Source organism: Caloenas nicobarica, chromosome 1 (assembly GCF_036013445.1).
Source record: "Caloenas nicobarica isolate bCalNic1 chromosome 1, bCalNic1.hap1, whole genome shotgun sequence".
In the NCBI taxonomy this organism is placed as follows: domain Eukaryota; kingdom Metazoa; phylum Chordata; class Aves; order Columbiformes; family Columbidae; genus Caloenas; species Caloenas nicobarica.
This window is the reverse complement of record NC_088245.1, coordinates 65,915,801-65,932,983: the sequence shown is the minus strand read 5'-3', so window position 1 is coordinate 65,932,983 and position 17,183 is coordinate 65,915,801. Positions and strand designations below refer to the sequence as shown.

At 40.9% G+C, this 17,183-nt stretch overlaps 1 protein-coding gene across 1 annotated transcript in view; it reads right to left on the bottom strand.

Moving 5' to 3' along the window:
• Positions 1–12,931, bottom strand: part of STAB2 (stabilin 2) — an 86,205-nt gene extending 73,274 nt beyond the window's left edge. Inside the window, exons 1-5 of the mRNA XM_065629739.1 lie at positions 12,848–12,931; positions 8,316–8,449; positions 6,879–6,994; positions 2,619–2,704; positions 1,848–1,917 (exon numbers count right to left, since the gene is read on the bottom strand). Of these exons, the coding sequence (XP_065485811.1) occupies positions 1,848–1,917; positions 2,619–2,704; positions 6,879–6,994; positions 8,316–8,449; positions 12,848–12,931 (490 nt within the window). The remainder of the gene's footprint in view (positions 1–1,847; positions 1,918–2,618; positions 2,705–6,878; positions 6,995–8,315; positions 8,450–12,847) is intronic.
• Positions 12,932–17,183: the final 4,252 nt, after the last annotated feature.

The window sequence follows — 17,183 nt, the reverse complement described above, 5'->3', positions numbered from 1 at the left end:
AGAATTTATTTAGTTAAAAGGATAATTAATCACTGTGTAGGTCTCAGGCTTTTTTCTGGTCCTGTTCCTATATTCTGTCATTTCTGATTATAAACCTTGTGACAATATGAACACAAGATGCTGTATTCAGAGTCCAGGCAGCTATGAGACCCTTTTATAAGTGGTTTTGGAAGCCTTAAGTATACTTAAAAAGCTTTATGCTTATAACTGTGTCAATTATGGTAATGACGCTTTTAAAAAAGGTCCTTTACAGTTACAATTGGAAAAGCCTCTAAGATGTACAGACTTGTATTGGTGACTTCATGTTTAAGCTGCAGTGATGTAGCATGTCTTCTTCCCTTTACAAATACATCCTGTGTTCACGCAAATCACCTACACTAATTACTTAGTAACATTCTACCTATGTTACTGGTCCTAATATAAAGACCAGGAACATCTGAGATATTGCTGAAAAGCAGTTAGTCACAAATGCACAGTATTTATAGGTGTTTGGAAAACTTGGAGAAGCTCAAATATCTGAAAGCTGAAGTGTAAAATGTTGCTTAAATTAATATGCTGTTGAGTCCTCTGGTAGCTGCTTGCAAAATAATTACATTTACAATATTGAATTTATTCAAGTACCCTATTTTCATGAAAATGTTGGCTCAGTTACGTTTCTGTGTATCAACACTGGCATCCAGTGGACAACTGGTGGAAAAAAAGGGCCTTTGAGTCAGCAGTGGTGTAGGATGAGCATAGAAAGGCCAATACAGATCGTTTGAAGTGAGGCCATTCGTGACTTTTCATAAGTAAATTTATGTAGATCTTGAGGGAACAAAAAGATTTTTAGTTACAGATAAACAACTATTACCACTTAAGAAAGAGACATTTCTTAATACATTTTTTTAGGCAGCTTTCTGATGTTTTTGTTTAATGCTCAGCAGGGCTCAGGAAGGTAAATAAAATACTAGAAATCACTAAGAAACAGGCAAAACTGAAAAATATACAAATGTACACTTGTGATCCATACACATTTTAAATAGCGCACATAGCTCTGGTCCCTCTCTCAATGTCCTGTTTCTCCTAATAGAAGTATGGCCAATGGAAGTATCTACCAGCCCAAAATGAAAACTAAACAATTTTTTTTTTCCACACTTTTGACCAAATTATGGAGCTCCTTGGCACAGGATATTGTGGAGAGCAAAAGCAGAATTGGCCTCAGAGGCAAGGTAGATGATTTATGCAAGATGGATCTCCAATATGGGATGCTAAGCTATGACTTTTGGCCTGATTTGGAATGGCCTTTTTAAAGTCAGATATACTGATTTAAATACCACATGAGTATTTTGTGCCTTAATACAGAAGCTCCAGTTTTTAGATGTGTTTAAAAAGTGTATCAAAAAGCTGTAAGCCACTACAAATTACGCATTTGTATGTTCCCGCCCAATATTTTAAGTACCATATCAACCTCCTGTATTTAGAGAAAATAAATGCTAATGCATGATTTAGAGTGAAAAGTGGATAACATGGTAACTGGCTATCAGGGATGCATACCTGCAGGAGCACACAGATGATTCTAATCCTTAATTTATTTGACTGTTGCCTATAACAAAGATATTTAAGATAAGATCAAGATTTTTTTGTTGTGCTAGTCTGTACAGTCCTGAGCTGAATCGAGCCCCACTGTGAATGAGGAATTGAGTCGCTGCCTATTTATTATACTTTCCCCATTGTGTTCCCTGAAGCAGACAGCAGCTCCTGATTGGAAACCTTTAGACCCTCTACCCATTTCACTGGGATTTGGTAGTGTCTGAATACAGCTTTCACTCACCCTCATCCCCACTCCAGTTAAGAAACCTCGAACTTACCTGATGTGCAGTGAGGACCAAATAAATTATCTTCAGCACATTTTTCACAGGCTGTCCCACCAAAGCCTTTCTGTAAATTATAAATAAAATAAAACTACTGCGATCTAGAAAACATTGTCTTTTGAATGATTTTTTTTTTCCTCTCCCTGTCCCTTTTTTTAAAAATTTTAAATTTTTAGTCCTTAGACTTCAACTCAAATCAGATGTTCTGAATGTCAAGTTAACAATAAAAAACAGTGATCAAGCCTAATGCCCAAATCATTCTTACAGTTACTTAAGATGTATTTTCTGACTACTTCTCACTCTGTGTCTTTTTTACATGTCCCCAGATGTGCTTTTGATGTAATGGAAAGATTAACCAGTAGAGGGGGAAGCAGAAAAGATGTGTTTGAGTTATTAAGCACTGCACATTGCATTCTCAGCAAAGGAACGTTGTACTGAGAGTATTAGACCCAAGTATAAATCCTTCATAATTAGGGCAAAAAGTCATAAGTAATAGCGCACTCTTAAAAAAACAAGGAACTCAAACCACCTGTTTCAGGGAGACGAGATAGAAGAGTTCCTTAATAATATCACTCAAACATGTTCAAGTCTGTAGAAATAATAGTGTGAAGATTAGCACAAACCAAGCCGAAAATGAACACCAAGAAGGTCATCTCTGCTATTTCTGAAATACTTTCTTTAATGTATTAATACAACATAACATGCATTATTTCTCAGCAGAGCTTACACGCTATTGTTATATTTTTTCATTTAAAAGAAGGGACGTACCTGACAGGTGCACGTTCCATCCCCGTTTATACCCTGGGAGCAGCGTCCTCTCCTGTTGCACGGTGATGCAGCTCCTCCTGGGCAGGCTAGAAATGACAGTGTTAAAGCCATCAGTCGGCTCGCTCTGACCCTTCTGCTGCCCTTGGACATTGGGGGTGACGACCCCAGAGGCTGCAGGGTTTTGGGCCACATAAGGACCTCCAGTCACTGCTGCTATTTTGCAGCTGCCCAAGTCTTCTCGTGAGAATCTTGGCTTCAGTAGAGACCAGCACCTTCTCTAGTACTGGAACTTAAGCTAGTGACTATAATCAATAGATAGTACAAAAAATAGTTTTCTTATTCTAAAGTACCGTATTGATTTTGTCCCTGCTGATCCACTTCTTTCTGCAGACACTCTAAACTATTACTTTTTTTGTATGAGTTTGCTTGACCTCTTCTTCTATTTGTTAACACAACTCCAATTGAGAATTTGCTATCAGAATTATATTCGACGTTAGAGTTTAAATAAGCCTTTTTATTTTCCCCACAAATTGCATTTACTTTTTTGTGGAAAGTTTTTCATTTTACCTGCTACCTTCCGTAAGACAGTGATATTTGATTCCAATGATCCTGGAAATTGAAATTTGGGTATCTCATAACCCATTTCTGCCCAATGGGCTGTGGACACTAGTAAAACAAGTCTACCAATGAGGTACTACACTCTTTAGATCCTCTGGTGCTCGAACATGATTACAGGCAGTGATACACCAGGTGAGACAGGGTCTGATCAAAAACCCCAGACGGCAGGAGAGGCTAAGAAACAATAACTGCATTTCCAAATCAAAATAATTTAACTTTTTGACTGAAATTTTTCAATATTCAAATTTTTAGTAGAAGGAAATGCATGTTTTTAGTCAGATTGTTCTGTATTTTTTTCCCCTGTAAGAGATACACTTATTTTTTATAGTTGTGAAGCCTCTCTGTGGAAATGATTTACTAAGTCCCTTCTCATTAGGAATCACAATCCTGATGCAGGTGGTATTTAAATGTTGCAAATTCGAAATGCCCTCATAGGTTTTCTGCTGTACCTTACTGGTAGATTTATTGCTTGTAAAGAGTCTCAGTTTGTTGTGTGTCAGCTAGTGTGCTCCCACTGAGTAACTTAATCCTGGTTTAGGGTGTTCAGGTGATATGGAAGTTTTCATGAAAATTAATTTGATTTCGTAGAGTGATGAGCAAATAAATGGATGTGTATATGTATACACCTAATTTTAGTGAGGGCTTTGGATTTATATCAATTTGTCAGTATTCCTTAATGATGAGTTTTTGAGGTCTGTTGGATCTAAGTGAGCTTCTCATTAAAAAACCCAAGAAATTTAAAGATGAACATTTTAGTGCAGTTTATTTAATATATACTGAAACAAAAAAGCTTTATTAAGAGTTGAGATGAAATAACTGGAAATCAGGTAAAGTAATAGATGCATATACTTTAATCTTTAAACTGGTTTTAAGCAAATCTTGTTTTCTGGGTACTGTGTGATAGCTAAATCTCATCTTTAGGACTGACACTGGTGGAAACTGTTTAATATTTGGTCTGAATGGAAACAAATTTAACTGCACTGTGATTTTATTTAATATGCAAAGATAGAAAATAGTTAGAGTTTATGGTATAATTTCTAAGAAAGGGTGCTTTAAAATTACTGACAAAACGGGGTTTTTTTTTGCAGCTGATATTCATTACACTCCCCCTTGTCTTCACTGCCTCTTGTCTCTTGTTTTGATACCACTACCAAGGGACAGTTTATCAGAAGTTCAGCAAAATTGCCATATTGTTGTGGGAGTTTGGTCAGGCAGATAAAGCACTTCCCCCAGCCAGCAGGGCCGTAAGAGGCAGCGCTGGGACACCAGAGCGATGCTGGCACGAGCCTGGTGCTGGGCAGAAGGGAGACCTTTGCTTTTGTTGGGGATGTTTTTCTCGAAAAGTAGTAAGAAAGAGATGTTTCTGCTTAGTTCCTACAGCTGTCAGAGACTGAAGGCCAAATCTTTATACCTAGGCAAAAAGAGTTGAAATCTATCAGCTCTTTTTTGGCTCATAGAGTTTAATTCAGCACTTCCTACATGTTTTCAAATGCAGACGCTTGGATTACTTCTCTTCATGTGACACCTTGCAGGCTGAAGCAGGGGGTAGAACTTGCATAGATGTATTTTGGACCACATAATTTGATAGAATTATGCTTATTATCTTTCCTCTTGGCTTTTTTTTTTTTTCAATTTTCACTTTTTTCCTTTATTCTTACAGTGCCTTCTACTCAGTTGTTCATACCATGCACCTTTCAGTTTGTACCCAGGCATTTTTTTGGAGCTGTCCAAATATTTGCCCAGAGTAGAAGGCTGAGCTGGGGTAGGGAGTAGCTCCCACTGATGCCCATCAGTTACACATCTGGGGCATCTGAGCTCCACCAGCTTTGACATCTGTGGCTGGATGATACTGGCAGTGTTAAAAGGCTGTGCTCTTTTCCCTCGGACCTTTTCCATGCAGTACTTTCCCCTTTTTCCTTGATGTCTTTTTACAGAGAGATGGGCGTGCAGCTTGTTGTCTCAGGGTGCTTTATGGGGATGGAAGGGGACAAAACATCTTCCACTCGCACTGTGTATTTCAGAATGCACTATCTTTTAAGGAAGTCAGAGTGCTATTTAAGACCTAATTTTGTCATTACTATCAGATGCTTAGTGTCGAGTAACCCCTAGTCAGGGATTTTTTTTGGCCTCAGGAAGAACCTGCTTTCCTCCAAACACTTCAAGGCACATCATATGTTCTTAGAGAGATTGAGATAATGCAAAGAACTATTTTCTTCCTCCAAATTACAGCAGAAACAATGCTGAGACCTTGATTTCTTTGCATTTTGGGGCCAGGAAGTTTGTCTAAAGGAAGAGATGGCTTCTTCACCTCTGCAGCCTCCTGCCTGCAGCAGTGTAGGCAGGGGCCTGGCTTGAGAGCAGCGAGCTCTGTCCCCCTCTATCATAAAATCACAGAATGTCCTGAGTTGGAAGGGACCCACAAGGATCATTGAGTCCAACTCCTGTCCCTGCATATGACAACCCCGCAGTTCACACCATGTGTCTGAGGGCTTGTCCAGTCTCTTCTTGAACACTGTCAGGCTTGGGGCCGTGACACCTCCCTGGGGAGCCTGTTCCAGTGTCCACCACCCTCTGGGGGAAGAACCTTTTTCTAATATCCAACCTAAACACCAATGCCCCTTCTGTGGCCTCCCAGAATACCCTGAAACATGGGATGACAGTCACATGTAATGTTGCCTTCCTCCTACTGGGCACTGATGCTGCATTTGGTGGAAAAATGGTAAATCACCACACAAATGGTCATCTTCAGAAGAAGACAGGACCACACACTATGTACCTGGATATTCATCTGTCTTTTCTATAGAAGTATCTGTGAGTTGGGGTTTGACTATTTTGCTTTTGCAGATAAATTATTGGTATCTACATCATAGCTCAGACCATGTTAAAATAATTTTTTTAAAATCAATTTTGTGGACAAAAGTACTTCACAGACATTGAACCAGGCATTGACCCCATTAACTAAAGGAGGAAATGCTCTGTCTGGGTGGGAAAAGTTCCTCTGCAGGTCTTGATGCCCACCTCAGCGGCCTGAGGTTTGATGCATTTGTGTGAAGATGCTGAAAGGCCTTTACTGGAGAAGGGGCAGCAGGAGGAGAGGCACTCCTGATTACCCCTGCTTCAGTAAAGGCCTTTAGCATTCACTGGCAGTTCAAAAAACTTGGAGGGAAAAAATCTTTCAATTTGGGCTGAAAGAAAAGACCCTCTTTGCATCAAAAGGTAAAGAATTAAAGAGATTTGGAAGTTATTTCAGGCTCAGGTGAGGGTATTTTTGACCTAAACCGAAACATTGAAAGTTGTGGTTGGAAAACTTTAAATTTAAAATCCATTGTGGGGATCCTCCCAAGTAAAAAGTCATTTTGCAGGGATTCACTGAAACGATTTCTTTTGAAAATCTCAAACCCAAACAGGTTCCCTGAGTTTTTGGAGGTTTTCTATTATTCTTTCTTTTTAAATGAAACTTTGAACATGCATTTTTCTCCAAATCCTCTGTGTTTTGCCTGAAAACTGCTGTTTATTTCTACTCCTATAGTAAGCTCTGAGGAACAAACTTCTCGTGGAAATAGTTCTGTGAACAAGAAAAATCACTGCTTTACTTCTACTCAAACTCTGTGAAAACAAACAAACAAACAAAACTGAGCTTACCCATGCAGTCTGGGCCCCAGTGCCCCTGGCAGCACTCAGGTTGTTCAAATTCCTTCAAGCAATGATGCCGACATCCCGGAAAAGAAAGTGTGTGTGTTTTAATTTCTAGATAATACCTGAGGAAAAGAAGTTGGAACTGCTTTAAAGGACTTAAAAGTCTCCTGCGGGGAAAAATGAAATTCTTAACCTTTTTCTCCTTTTGCTGTCAGATAAGAGCACTTTAAGCTTAGTTGTACTGATCTGTTTTTTCTTCATTAAAACATACATTGCACATTTCACACAGAATCACAGAATCACAGTACGTTAGGGATTGGAAGGGACCTCGAAAGATCATCTAGTCCAATCCCCCTGCCAGAGCAGGAACACCCAGATGAGGTTACACAGGGAGGCGTCCAGGCGGGTTTTGAATGTCTCCAGAGAAGGAGAATCCACAACCTCCCTGGGCAGCCTGTTCCAGTGTTCCGTCACCCTCACTGAGAAGTTTCTTCTCAAATTTAAGTGGAACCTCTTGTGTTCCAGCTTGAACCCATTACCCCTTGTCTTACTGTTGGTTGTCACCGAGAAGAGCCTGGCTCCATCCTCGTGACACCCACCCTTTATATATTTATAAACATTGATGAGGTCACCCCTCAGTCTCTTCTTCTCCAAGCTAAAGAGACCCAGCTCCCTCAGCCTTTCCTCATAAGGGAGATGCTCCACTCCCTTAATCATCTTTGTTGCCCTGCGCTGGACTCTCTCCAGCAGTTCCCTGTCCTTCTGGAACTGAGGGGCCCAGAACTGGACACAATATTCCAGATGAGGTCTCACCAGGGCAGAGTAGAGGGGAAGGAGAACCTAGGTCTATAAAGATCCTTGGGACAGTTTCTTTTCCATAGTATATATATATTTTCATTTATGCAACTTAAATACAGCAGTTTTCTCTAATTTTTAATTTGAAATAGCATTTTAAGAAATATTTAATATCAAGGATCTTTTAAAGGCTAAGTAAGTTTAAAATAGTTATTTACATTTTCCCTAAAATACTGCTTTTCTTTTTTTAATCTGAAAGAAAGACTTCAAATTTTTTTTCAGATATTTTTTCCTGCCTTTTGCTCACCTCCCATCTGTTTTTTATATTATATGATATGAATGATATTTATATATCATTAATATCAAGTATGCAGAATAAAAAAGGAAGTGATTTTCTGATATTGTTCAAAAGAAAATCTGTTAGGCCATTGACAGCAATGTTTATTTTCCTCATACCCCTCATATTATTTGCTCATTAACTTTGGGCTTAAATTCTCTGAGCGAAGCTTGAGTTCTGGAGTTAGTGAAGCCAAAGGTAAACGTTCCCTAAGAAAATTGCATTCTAATAGAACATTTGTAGTAAGAATGAACATTCTGTATTTCATGGAGAACAATATTCATGGTAAAACGCTCGAACAGAAGGGATACCTGCAGTCTGGTATCCCAGTCCCATTAGTAATTTTGGTGTAACCAGCAGGGCACCGAGTTTCGAGGTTTAAAGAGCAAGGTACACATTCAGTTTTCATTCGAAGGAGCAGCTTTTGGTCACACTGCTTCCTCATCTGTAAGAGGAAAAGATGAATTAAAAATAAGGAAAAAATTCTCTGCATTGGTTTAATTCCACCCCCAGTGTGATTGCTGAAAAATGACAGAATTAACTCGTCTTTATTCTCACTCACAGACACAAGCTCTGTCTGTTCAGCAGGAGCTCCCGGCTCTAGAGGTAAACGAAGTAATAGACCACATATTAGGGCTTAGCAGTAGTCTTTTTTTGCACAAAATATGTCTAACCACTGCAGGATAAACCCTTCTAAGTGACTTAGTTCTCCTGGGAATACTTTCTCAACAAATCCTAAGTGCAGCAGGTTTAAAAGACGGGTTACCAGGACAGCATCAACGTTTAGTTCTGAAGTTGTTTCACAAACCCAAGGCAAGATGGAGAATGACAAGTGCTGGCAAGTGCCTTCTCCATTCAATGGCAAAACTAAACATAAGGTGTGAAGGAAGTTGCTTGTGGCTCCATGCACACAGAGGACAACGCAAGTCTTTGGTCATATCAAAAGGCAAGTTTCATATTATCAGCACCACTGTACCGAACTAAAGGACTACACCTGATATTTTTAAATCGACGCAAAAGAATGATGTCTAGTTTTGCGTTGAAATCTGGCAGAAGTTAAGGGCCTGACCCCACTAGAGCACATTGAGAAGTGCAGGCTCATTTTTTTTTTTTTTTTACCTAGAGAAAGCCACAGAATGAAGCAGTCCAGCTTGGGAAACCTGGCCATAGTCCTCCAGATAAACTGCCAAGGGCTTGTACCCCTTGTTGTGGAGGTCCCAGTTTCAAGAATGCAAATCTGACAAATGCCTTGAGAAGGTGGCAAAAGGGAGAAAAGGTTTAGGATGTTGTTGCAGCAGTGACATTGTATTTTGTGATTGTAAAATCATAGATTTGAAAATGACTATATACCAAAAATAGTGCCTATTTCCTACTCCTAAAACAGTTGAGGTATTTTAAAGCAAAAAGTCTTTGCTGAACTCTATCTAATGTTGGCTTTGTCTTCTTTCTGAGTGTTTGCAAAAGTAAGTTCATAATTCACAAAGGGTGAGAAAAGATCTAATGCAAAATATGATCTTTAAAAAACAACATATAGTAATGAACGAAATCATCATTCTTGGAGAGGAAGTATTGTGAATTGCTCCATTTTCTATTCCAAGATAATGATTTATCCACTGTGCTCTAAGTATAGACCCATTTAGGTGGTCTTAACTCACTCAAGCAATATCGACCATGACATGCTTCCTGTCTGACACAATAGAATTGAAGTGAACTCTCTGAATGGGACTTCAATTAAGCAGCCAAGTAGTCAATTAAGACAACTTCTGAATCATTGCCAGGCCAACGTGAGGAAATGCTTAAGGTTTATCTCGAAAAACTGTACCTGTCGACTGTGTGTGTGTGCGTGCATGTATGTAGGTGCCAGTTCTAGCAGCATCATCCATTTGAAAATATTTCAATATGTTAATACTTTTCTATGGACTTCTGAAGTAGTTTCACAGATTATAATGCCAGAAGGACAATTATACCAGAAGAGCGTAACACAGAATAATGGAGGTTCTTGCATGAAACTTAGTTTGAACAAAAAGATCTTTTAGAAAGTATTCATTTCATTTGGCAATGGTCACTTGTGGAGAAACAAACCGTGGTATGTTGCTTCTCTCATAATCTGTCTGTTCTGGTTTTGCTTCAGTCTCCAGCTATTGCTCTTCTGTAGTTTGCATCACTGGTAAGAACCTGTTCTATTGCCAAGTTTACTACTCCCTTCCTATGAACACTTACAGTCTGAGATCAAAGTATGTTTTCTTTGTGCACCTAAATAAATAACATTTCTGGAATTCTCTGCAATAACTCCGATTTCCCAGTTCTTGAGTCATTCCCCAGCTCTCCTCTGGAGCCTGTCCAGTTTGGCAATAGCCCTCCTGGATGGGGAGCCTCAGACCCAGCCTGTCTGGACAACTCCAGTGCACATGAATGGGACTTGTTCGCTCTCCCTACAAGGACATGTTTGTCCCCCAACTTGGCAAAATCAATCATTAACCCTTTGTGCAGCAGTGTCACAGCAGGATCTTTGGGTGATTTGCTATCCAGGGTCTATTCCAAGCCATCACTTCAAAGGATGGGGCCTGTTGCAGTGCTGTCATGTGTTACTCAATGGATATCCTCCAGTAGTTCTGTCCAGGGATTCCCAAGCAACACATGTGCATGTGCAACCCTGTGCTGGCCAGGTAGTACTGGACCTTCTTGGCACACGTGGGGTGTTGCAGCCTCATTGCAGAAGCTCACGGTTGGCCTGACTGAGTACACCAGCACCTTGGGCAGGATTGCTATATGTGCTACAGTCTGGTAGTCCTGCATGAAGCCCACGTCCCAGAGGTTTCTCCCCTTGTTATTCTTCCTTCACTGTTTGTGACAGCAGCATATTTATTTCGGTAGTGAAGATTGTGGGAATGTATCACAGACACTGATAAGAAGATTAACTTGCATGAGCTCCGAGGGATTCCACTTAATAGTCGTCACCCAGTTATAAGTACATTTCAACACCTATTTAGTTGTCAAATTTTGGTCTTTATAAATGTACTGTTGAAATCTGATTTGAGTAACATTCAAGTCTTTGGGTAGTGAAACCTCTTACTGTTGCGCAAATGCATTTCAGGTGCCTTTGAAATAAAAATGAGACCATTTTCCAGATGAGGGTAAAATGTGGATACACCTCAATCAGACACTTGTCAAAGCAGTGGCGAGCAGTGCCGTGCTGGGAGTAGCTTCTCTCCCTTCTCAGCAAAGCCTAATGCTGATGGGCACTGGTCTGACCTGGCTCTTTGGGCTTCAGGTCCAAGGTGGCTACCAAAAACTCAAACCAGAGCATCTCTGCACCTTTCTTCCCACCCCAAACCACCTTATGAGGCACCAACACGAGGGAAGTTTTGAACACTTCAGGCTTTTCAAAACCCTGGTGCTCAGCACCAGTGCAGCCACCTTAACAACCCATCCTTAATGGGAGATGGCTCATGCACCAGAGCAAGAACCAACACAGCACAAATCCGCAGTCTGGGCACCCTCACTCCTCTGAGAATTTCCACCAAGTCAAATCGGTACTGTTAATGTTGAAGAATCATAAACTCAGAGTGTTGGCTGATTTTGCTGAGTCTTTAACCAAGTATGCTACTGAAGCCCTGCTCCTTGCAGGTGCTTGGGATAAGCCATTAAGACTCTGGATAAACTGCTGGGCTTGTAGGATACTAACCTTCAGAGGTGAAAAAGCTGTTGGTAGGAGCAGCTGAAATTATCTCACTGCAGCAGTTGCCATGAAAATGACATCCCACAAAATTTCATTTTTGGAACAAGAAAATTCAAAGACATTTTGAAAATGTAAAATCTAAATAAAAATAGGTTATATCCTTTCCCTACTATCAGCTATAAAAATCTGCTTGTTTTACACTGGTGGGATGATTTCCACTTTCTCTCATTTCCTCATTTCCCCTTTTTGATGTTAAGGAAAATGAAAGGAAAGTGTTTTGTTAGTGGCTAGGGTTTTTTTAGAGACAGAGCTGTTTAACACATTTCCCAGTAACGGTTTGTACTCTTCAAAGTATTTTTTTTCCATTTAAAACAAACAAACAAACTAACCTCTCTGAGTGGCTTTGTCCACCCCTCCCAATTTCTCCCTGTCCTTTTGTTTCCTATTTCACAAGTATTTTTTTTTCCAGAACACAGGAATTTAAAGCCTCCTATTGTGAGACAGTTTAAACAAGTGAATATCTCACTGTCGAACTCCTGGTTCAGATTTGTAACCCAAAATTTCTGCCTCTCTACGAGGGTGGTGAAAACAGATTTTGTGAAATTCCACAGATCCATAGGATTTGTACATGACAAGTGTACCACTTCCCTCAAAGTCTACAAATCTCCAGCTTTTAACTTCATACAATTGCTTCCAATAGCTCAATTCCCTAGATTTTTTCCCACCTATCTGAAATAGCTTTTCCTCTTTGTGGTTAGTAGAGTGGATAATTTTCACTATGGAAATTTTTTTGCTTTCTGCTTCTAACTTGTCAGAAATGCTAAATGTTTTCTTTTGTTGCTTTTGATGAATGTGTCAGCTACAGTCTATTGCCAGGTTTGCCATTTTTAGAGACTTTTTCAGTGTACTCATGGCATATCCTTTGAGCCAAATTCTCCTGTGGAATAAACAAGAGTATTTCTGTTGTTTCAGAGGACTGAATTACAGAGCTCTGAGTTTATAATTCAGTGTCATGTGCACCAGTGACTGTTAAAGTGGGTTTTTCTTCTACAAGGTACTTCTCTAAGATAACTATTCTCTTTATAACAGTAAAACAACCCCCAGTCCTATAGTGTAATACAGGCATATAATAATTCGTTACTTAAATAGAAAGCTGCTTCTTACCTCATCTGAGACTTGTGATGTCAAACACATTTTCGCTGCAGTCAAAAAAGCCAAAAAGAATAAAACAATTGGATTGTTTTCCATTGTGAAGAATTTGATTTTTTTTTCCTTCAGAGCACTCCAGACATGAGAAGTAAAATTCTGACATAAAGAGATTGTTAGAGTTGCTATTTCTTTTGCATTCTTAAGGAAATAGTTTAACAGGACTCTTGTCTTCCTGAAGGAAAATGAGTGAAGGATACAGCATGTGAAGCTTGCCTGCAGGCAGGATAAATTCCAAAATGCAGGGTCTTTGCTGAAAGTTTTCACTGCAAAGCTGAATAAACTGTTTCGAACTGAATGACAGGATATCCTGATGGGGCTCTGTGCATTTATCCCTCTCTGTCGACAGTGCAAAACCAAGGACACTGAACTGTTGTGAAAGAAGATGTTTTCTGCTTTTAGGTGGGCATGGATAGGGGACTGGTGCTTGTTATCGTTACAGTTGTTCAACTGATCTAAGGCAGAGCAAAGGGTCTCTGGAAGTTGGCTTATCAGCCTGAATAACGTAAGGGTGGATCCTGTGAATGTGGTTCTGGGAGAAATATGATAGTACCGACTTTATATCAGGAGGCCAAAAAAACATCTTCCAGCTTTGGTTAGCCAATAAAAAGGGTATTTAAAAAAAATATTATTTTACTAAATAATTTTGGCTGATTTTCTGGAGCAAAGCGAAGAAACACTAACTTGGCTATGTTGCCTGCATATGATTGGGAGGGATGAGTAGACAGACATTTTGGGTTGCCCAAATCAAAATTGTTTCTTTCGTCTTGGAGCTCTTCAGTTATTTTCTAGTGCTGCTCTTTGCTGCTGCTCTGGTCAGTTTTGTAAGGGCAACCTCTTCCATTTCTTAAATAGCTAAGAGTTTGTCTGCTTCCAGTTTACCAGCTTTGCTTTGTGCCCCTGACATGAATTTTCAATCATTTGAAGGCAATCCATAAACATGCCTTAATACAAAGTTGCATTTTAAAACTACAGTACATTTTTGACTGAAGAATCCACAAAAGTACAGTCTGGTAAAATATAGTGCTCAATCCCACATTCCTATTTGTAGTCATTGCTAGATGATGGCATTCACCTTTAGACCACAAACGTGATGCTTGATGAAGTTGTAACCTATTATCTTGAACTCTGCATTGTTTTCCTAAAAAACTTAGTGGTGATACATTTATAAGACACAAATTCATTTACTTTTCTTATATGTTGTAACTGTAAACCAAAAAATTGCTGGTAGGAGATGGCAGAGCAAGATGTTTCCTGCAAGCTCATCAGATCCTGTTCCTTTCTGCTATACAATGAGGAAAGTTAATCATTTCTTGTTTATGCAGACAAGATAGCAGCCAGTGGTCATGACGTACACACTGATGGTATGTATGGCCCTGAGAATTGCTGTTTCTCTTTTTGCAGTTCAAGGCCTTTCACGTTACTTCAGTTTTGCATACAGTGTACAATCTGGCCTGGCAGAAGGACTGGCTCAGGTTTTTCTCCAAAAGAGCAGAATCCTGGAGGATCTTCTCTCCCCTGTGGTGATAGCCCATGGTTGCATCCCATCCTTCATGGGATGTTTGCAAGTAAAACTTATCCTCCCTTTTCTGCAGCTGTGCCTTGTTGGAGCATGGGCAGCGTGGATGTCTGGGCAGGGTCTGCGCTACCCAGGCAAAACACATTTGCCTGGTCCCTGTGTGTGTGATGGCAGGAGCTGACAGCTTCTGCAGCAGCGTCAGGTCAGCTGGGTTTCTTGCCTGTTGCCACTTCAGACATCCCAGCGATGAAAAGAGCTGTAAATCAAGCACGTCCCTTTCCTGTCCTGTAGATCGAGATAAAAAGCAACATGCATCGACTCTCTTGTTATCTGCCCTTACCTCCCGTATAGGCATTTGTGTAAAGTAAACCCTTTTTCCCTTTCCTTCCTGTCCCTTCGTGTCTGAGCAGGGCCTCCCCGCTAACCAGCATGATGACTGCTTTCCCTGCTCTGGAGGGATCAACCACCCTTTCTTTGTCTTGGTGATGGGGACTTTTCTCGTTCCCGGGGGTTATATACACACTGTGCTGGGCTCTAACTATACCTCTGTGTGGCCAGCTCCTGCCCAACGCTGAGCAGAAATACAGGCTAATATGTCATCTGGCATACCTGGCTCCCTGGGGGCTTGGGGGGTGGGAAGATGGCACCCCAACACTCAAAACAGCCTGTGCAGTATGGCACCACTGCTGATGGCAACGTACCTGCTACTGGACAGGGAGATGGCAACTGCCATATCTGATCTAGTTGAAGATGTCCCTGCTCATTGTAGGAGGGTTGGACTAGATTACGGTTGAAGGTCCCTTCCAACCCAAACTATTCTATGATTCTCTGATTCTCTGATTCTGCAGGCTGGGACCCACGCGCTTGCTCCCCTTCCCCTGCTGGTGTCTGGGTCGCAGAGTGCTGAGCGGTCTGCACACCTCTGGGGTCCCCAATGGTGATTTCACCCAGCAGTGTTGTACCCTGCACATAGCCATGTCTGTGCCAATTTTCATCTTGGCCCTTCTCCAGCTCCTGCACTTGGTGTATTTGTATCCTGTCCTGGCTACCCAGCCCATGTATTTTTCTGAGGCTGTCTTCCTCCAGGGTCGGGGTGGCAAGCTATCACATTCTTGTTATCTCGCTGCTCAGGCAGCTCAGCTGAGGCCTTCGTGCTCTTGAATTTCCTATTCTTACTTTTTCCTGGCTTTAACAGGATATTTTATTCTAGCTTTGTGCTCTGCCTCTTTCTGTGTCCAGCTGAAGTGGTGGAGGCATCTTGGTTCTCTTTGGTTCCTACAAGAATGTGAAAATTTTGGAAGTCTTAGATGACAAATATCAAAATACAAATATGTCTGTGGAACTGGTCCCCTTGGATTTTATTTTTTTTAATAGTATTGATACAGGTGAGGGAAGTGAGAGCAAGGAATGTGGAAGCAGCAGTGACTGTCGGCACAGATGCACCTGAAAGCTGGGATCAGTTTGACACGGAGGAGCCCAGCCAAGCCTCTCTGGGGATATCCTGACTACTGAGATGCTCCCTACCTCAGCTGTTAGCCACCCTCAGACCTCTGAAAACTTTCAGGTTGCAAGCAACCCTGTGAAAAAGATAAGAGTCATTGTGTGTGCTGTTATACCACAAATACCCTGTGCTGTGTCATACACTTGAGGGTGTCACAGCCTCCTCCTCCACTCTGCTATTGCATTCCTGGAGTGGATGCTCCTTTAAGCAGATGTGAGCTAGCTGCCTTTTTGGTTTCTTCATCCACCTACTGCCTCTCTCCAAGTTTCTCCTTCTGTTTCTCTGCTGAAAATGTCAACCAACCAGAGAAAATGCGATGGTTTGTTTATGTAGGTGGTTTTGAAAACAATGGTTTGGCCTGCAACTTATTGCAGTGTAACAATGAGCTACTTGTTTTTTTCTCACAGCCAAGCATATGGTGCATGATGGCAGTTAAAAAGTGAATAAAAACCTGTGGAGATACAGACATGATGGTTGCAGCACTCACCTTCCTCGACACAGTTTTGACAAACTTTTTTTTTTTTTTTTTAAATTTTGATTATTTGGTACAGGCCCTACATTGTATATTGTTCCCCTAAACTTTCTGAATGCGAAGCGCTCTCAGTGATGGCTGAACAGCATATGATAAGCTCTCAGAGGCTCATACAAAGCTCAGTCATTTCAGAAACAATCATATGACAAAAGTACCATTTTAGAGGAAGAAATAAAAAAGAAATATGACCAATTTGAAGCAGAACAGCCATTGTAGCCTGGACATTCATGAGCTCTGCTCATGGTGGTACTTCTTTTCTGGCATGTCCCACACTACCTGCAGCTCAACTCCTCTCCCAGGGGATCAGCTTCGTTTGTGATGTCTTAGAGACTGTCGAGGATGAGGGCAGTCTTGAGCTAAATTTAATGCTCTTACTCTGTAATTTGAAAGTAAGCAGCAGAAAATAAATGCATTACTGGTTTTTACTGTATGTGGCTTCTGTTTTAGACCCGGTCACAGCAGGAAAAGCGTCCCGGGGGTGTTTGAATACAGTTTGAGGCTCCACATGTCTGAGGAAAGTCACTTTGCTCTTTGTTTGGAAACTGGCTAAAGCACCTTGCAGAGGGGTAGGAAAAGAAAAAATGTGCTCAGAAGAAGAAAGCTTCCTAGGGGGAGGGAGGCTTTGGCTCTGCCAAGAGAAACGTCTGAATGCTAATTGTAGGTGGGAGAAAGGGGGGCATGAACCATCAAGTTGCCTAGGAGGAGGCTTGAGGAAGGGGGGGAATATTTGGGAAATACTGCC